Consider the following 4,215-nt stretch of genomic DNA (forward strand, 5'->3'; position numbering starts at 1 on the left):
CATTCGGAGCGCAGACGCCCCCGACGCGCTCTGGCACAGCGGCGAGATAAGAGGAGAGCGCGCATTGACAGTCCGTCAGTCATCCCCTGGAGTACAGAGGTGTAAGATTTGCTTTGAGCCATCCGTCACGGAGAGCTGATTCCTGGGAGAGAGCGACGCGCCCGTGCACGTTGGGACCTGACAGCTCACCCACTTTATTCCGCAACATTAAAACCTGCCATGGAGAGAAAAGTCCCTAATTTCGCCGGAACTTGGGAGATGAAGAGTTCGGAAAACTTCGACGAACTCCTAAAAAAGTTAGGTAAGTGAGACAAAAAAATGGTAATAAATTAAAGAAATGGGCCCAAGTCCCTGTCGGTTGGGACGCTGACTGTTATGCTGCGGTTCCGTGTGAAGCTTTTATTTGTGTGTAATGACACAGATCCGACGTGTCAGCTCAAACTGTAGCTTTCTCAGCACATTATAGGTCAAAGGCTCCGCTGTGCCCGCGGACCAGCGGCGATCGCCCTCTATACCACATGGGCAGGGGGTCTTTGTGATTCCGCAGAACCCAAAATTCAGGTCTTGGCCCCCAGCCAGCACCGCACCCCTTTCCCCCCCTTCTCTGTATCTCCGAACACAATAGAGACAACAGGCAGCACATCTGTCTGTGTCTGATTCTGTGTGTGTGTGTGTGTGTGTGTGTGTGTGTGTGTGTGTGTGTGTGTGTGTGTGTGTGTGTGTGTCGAAAAAAACCGTTATGGCATTATGTAGTGCAGTACAGTCACATTTGACAATCATGGAACATGACAAACACCTGCCTCTCAAATTTAACAGTTTTATCTCACTCTGCTCGCCTGTCTCTCTTTGTGTGTGTGTGTGTGTGTGTGTGTGTGTGTGAGAGAGAGAGAGAGAGAGCGAGAGAGAGAAAGAGAGCGTGTTCAGTCTTTACTAAAAAGTTACCATCAGAAGAGAATGCATGTCTAAAACTTCCATCACAATATAAGAATACAGACCCCCCCCCCCCCCACACACACACACACACACTCACACACGTTAACACAACAGCACAACCAATAGTTTCATAGAGAGCCAAAGCCCAGCCGTGCGCTTCCCTCCATCCTCTCTTCCTGTCCTGTCCTATTCCAGCATCCCTCCGTGTACCAAATGCTTCCTCTGCCCTTTGCTTTTTGACCTCTGACCCTGACCTTCTGTCTGTCTCCCTAAGTGTGGTTCCTCGTGTGACCATTTCTAATGAATTTAGGGATTCCGGTCTGCCCTCAGACGTGCACCTCTGGGCTTCTCTGATGGTCCGCAGACTCACATCTGCTCTTCTGTTGGAATTTCGTGTTTTTATGTGTTTGCTTCTTTTAAGACCAATTACTTTTAAAATCTGCTTTTTAAGAGTTAACAACTGGAATCTGTGGCCGCCTGACTTACAGGGCTGTAGGCTCCTATATGTTCTGCATGACAAAATACGGGTGATGAAAACACGTCCACATTATAGGAAAAAATAAACGGAGGGGCTTTTGTTTTTGTTTTTAATGTTTACCAAGGAAATAATAAAATCGAATGAATAGATAATCTGATTGGAAATATAAGATGCATCTTTAACATTTTTCTAAGCAAAAAGGAAAATCTGTGGAAAACCACAATCAACAGAATGGAGGCAGAGCTCCTTGCATTACTGGATCCCACCACTAGAGGTGGCTCGCGTGCTGCTTTTCATTACTGCATGATGCAGCGAAAGGAAAAAATGATTTAATTCCCGGTTTTATGCGATGCTCTAAACAAACCTTGATGGGTAACAATAACTGGCATCTTTGGAGTTTAACCTCCTGGATGATAATCGCATTTTTGTGGCGGGATTCGGCTGAATCTCACTGCAAATTGCTCTAATCGACCAGGCGCAGGGCTATTGTTGTCACACACATCATTCTATTATAACTGCAACTCCAACTGTAGCTGTGCGTTGACGCGCACGGGCACTGACGGGCACTCCGCGGACCCCGTGGAGAAAAACCTCCCAGCTGTTACTAAAAATATCCCTCACAGAAAATACCATTTAAATTTCATGCAGGGTTCAAATTGCTTTATTAAAATGTTTTTCTTTAATAAGCAGCGCTTCAAACGGGTATTATAAGAATGCGAACCCGGGATTTTCCCTGCAACGTCATGTTGTGAGAGCTCCATTTTATGCGCCGGCTGCGTGCGCGTTGTCCAACCCAGCGCGGCCTGGACGCCCCCAGCTCGCTCCGAGTGACTGTGCGTTTCAGTGCGTGTATATATTTACTCTTGGTGACAGGTGGGAATGTGCAAGAGGTGAGAAGTGCGAAATCCAACTCGAGAGCAGACACACACTGAGGGGCTCGCACACACCTCCCCTCGCGCTTGGAGCGCGCTCTCCACGCACCACCCGCGGACCCGCGGCCCCTCTGGCGCTCCCGGGCTCATCCTCGTCCCCTGTCGTTTCCAGCAGTGTGTCGCGCAGCAGAGAAACATATTTAAGAGTCTATCTCACTGCTAGGAGGAGAATAAGAAAGCTGATTGTGTTGCAGGAGCGTCGGGGTGAAGCTGAGGGCAAATGTGCGCGCTCATCACGTGACCTAACTGTTTTCTCTGGCACGGAGCTGCTGTGGTGCTCAGGCTGCCGCCCACGTTCTGTTCCAGCGTTGAATGATTCAAAACTGACCTGATTTCCCCAGTTTCTCACAGAGAGCAAACCAGAAATGTCTGTTCTCTGTCTCCTCTCTCACCTGTTTGGTTGAAGGTGTGAACGTGATGATGCGCGTGATCGCAGTGAAGGCGGCGTCCAAGCCGCTGGTGGAGATCACGCAGGATGGGGAGACCCTGTCCATTAAAACCTCCACAACCGTGCGCACCACCCACATCACCTTCACTGTGGGACAAGAGTTTAACGAGGCCACGGTGGACGGACGTCCTTGCACAGTACGCACACGCACGCACGCACACACACGGAGGCTTGTGTTCTCTACACATGCATGCACACAAAAACATGCAGATTACATCAATCTATTTAATCTGGCTTTCATCCTATGTGGCCCGATTGTATATCTTTACCACTCCCCTGGTCTCTAAAGGCCTATCGTGCTACAATACGCTCCTTCACACTCCTCACACCCTCTCTCGACTTCCCGTCTTCCCTCCGTTCCCATTTGTTGCCCTTTCCTGCCCTCTGCCCCTCCCTAATTCTCCCTCATACTTTTCCCATTTTTCCCTAAATTGCCTCTGCTCGGCCGTCTCCAAGGCAAACACAAGCAACCAAACACTGTTCCAATCCATCAGATCAGCCAAAGTTTTGGGGTCAGCCGGCTCCACCTTTCTTGTCTTTGGCATCCACCAGACAAAAAGCCCAGCAGTGAAGGGGATGTTCTCTAATTTCAGAGTTTTCCGCGTTGGGAAACCGACAGCAAGATTAGCTGTGATCAGACTTTGCTGAAGGGAGAAGGACCTAAGACGTCCTGGACCAGGGAGCTCACCAATGACGGCCAGCTGATCCTGGTAAAGCACACAAACGAACCACCGAGCAAGAAAAGCTGACCGAGATCACACTAATTATAGAGCTCAGATAGGGATTTATGGCCTCAATGCACTTAACCACTAGTTAACTCAGGTCACATGACCCAGACGCACACAGCAGGAGATGACATCATTGACCAATTCTGACCTTTGCAGGTTAAAATCCTCTAAAATACTGTATTCATCATTCCCAGAATGATTGCACAGGAATGATGACATTGTTGCCACGCTAACGGCGACTCTCCTCTTTCCAGACGATGCGAGCCGACGACGTGGTGTGCACCAGAGTCTACGAGCGGCAATGAGCCGGAGCGCTCCTGCACTTTAGCATCGCTCTCTCCTGCGGCGCTGCAGCCTCGGTGTTTATTCCAGTACTTCCTTTAGCTCCACTCAGCACCATCTACATCTCTGCATCACGTGACGGTCTCCACGCCTCCATCACTCCTTTTTATATGTAGATTTTTGTTATTGAATTACTGCTTGTTGCATTTGCGTCCAGGCATTTCCTGTCTGAACCACCTGGCTCCACCCTTCTCTTAGCCACGCCCACCCGTTTTCTATCACAACCTACGCTATTTTATATTTATTACTACGCCAGACGTTTGATACAGGACTGCTTTGTGTCTCTTTTATATGAAATATGAACACAGGAAACAAAACGTTCTATTAAAAACAATAAAGTTCAATGTTCCCTGA

The 4,215-nt window shown here is 48.8% G+C and overlaps 1 protein-coding gene across 1 annotated transcript; it reads left to right on the top strand.

The window, feature by feature from the left end:
- LOC115250385 (cellular retinoic acid-binding protein 2-like) lies at positions 1-4,215 on the top strand. The gene is made up of 4 exons (XM_029838761.1): positions 1-301; positions 2,750-2,928; positions 3,385-3,501; positions 3,774-4,215. The coding sequence occupies exons 1-4, from the start codon at positions 220-222 to the stop codon at positions 3,822-3,824; spliced, it is 429 nt and encodes a 142-aa protein (XP_029694621.1). The 5' UTR covers positions 1-219; the 3' UTR covers positions 3,825-4,215.

The sequence above is a fragment of the Takifugu rubripes genome, chromosome 7, assembly GCF_901000725.2.
Source record: "Takifugu rubripes chromosome 7, fTakRub1.2, whole genome shotgun sequence".
In the NCBI taxonomy this organism is placed as follows: domain Eukaryota; kingdom Metazoa; phylum Chordata; class Actinopteri; order Tetraodontiformes; family Tetraodontidae; genus Takifugu; species Takifugu rubripes.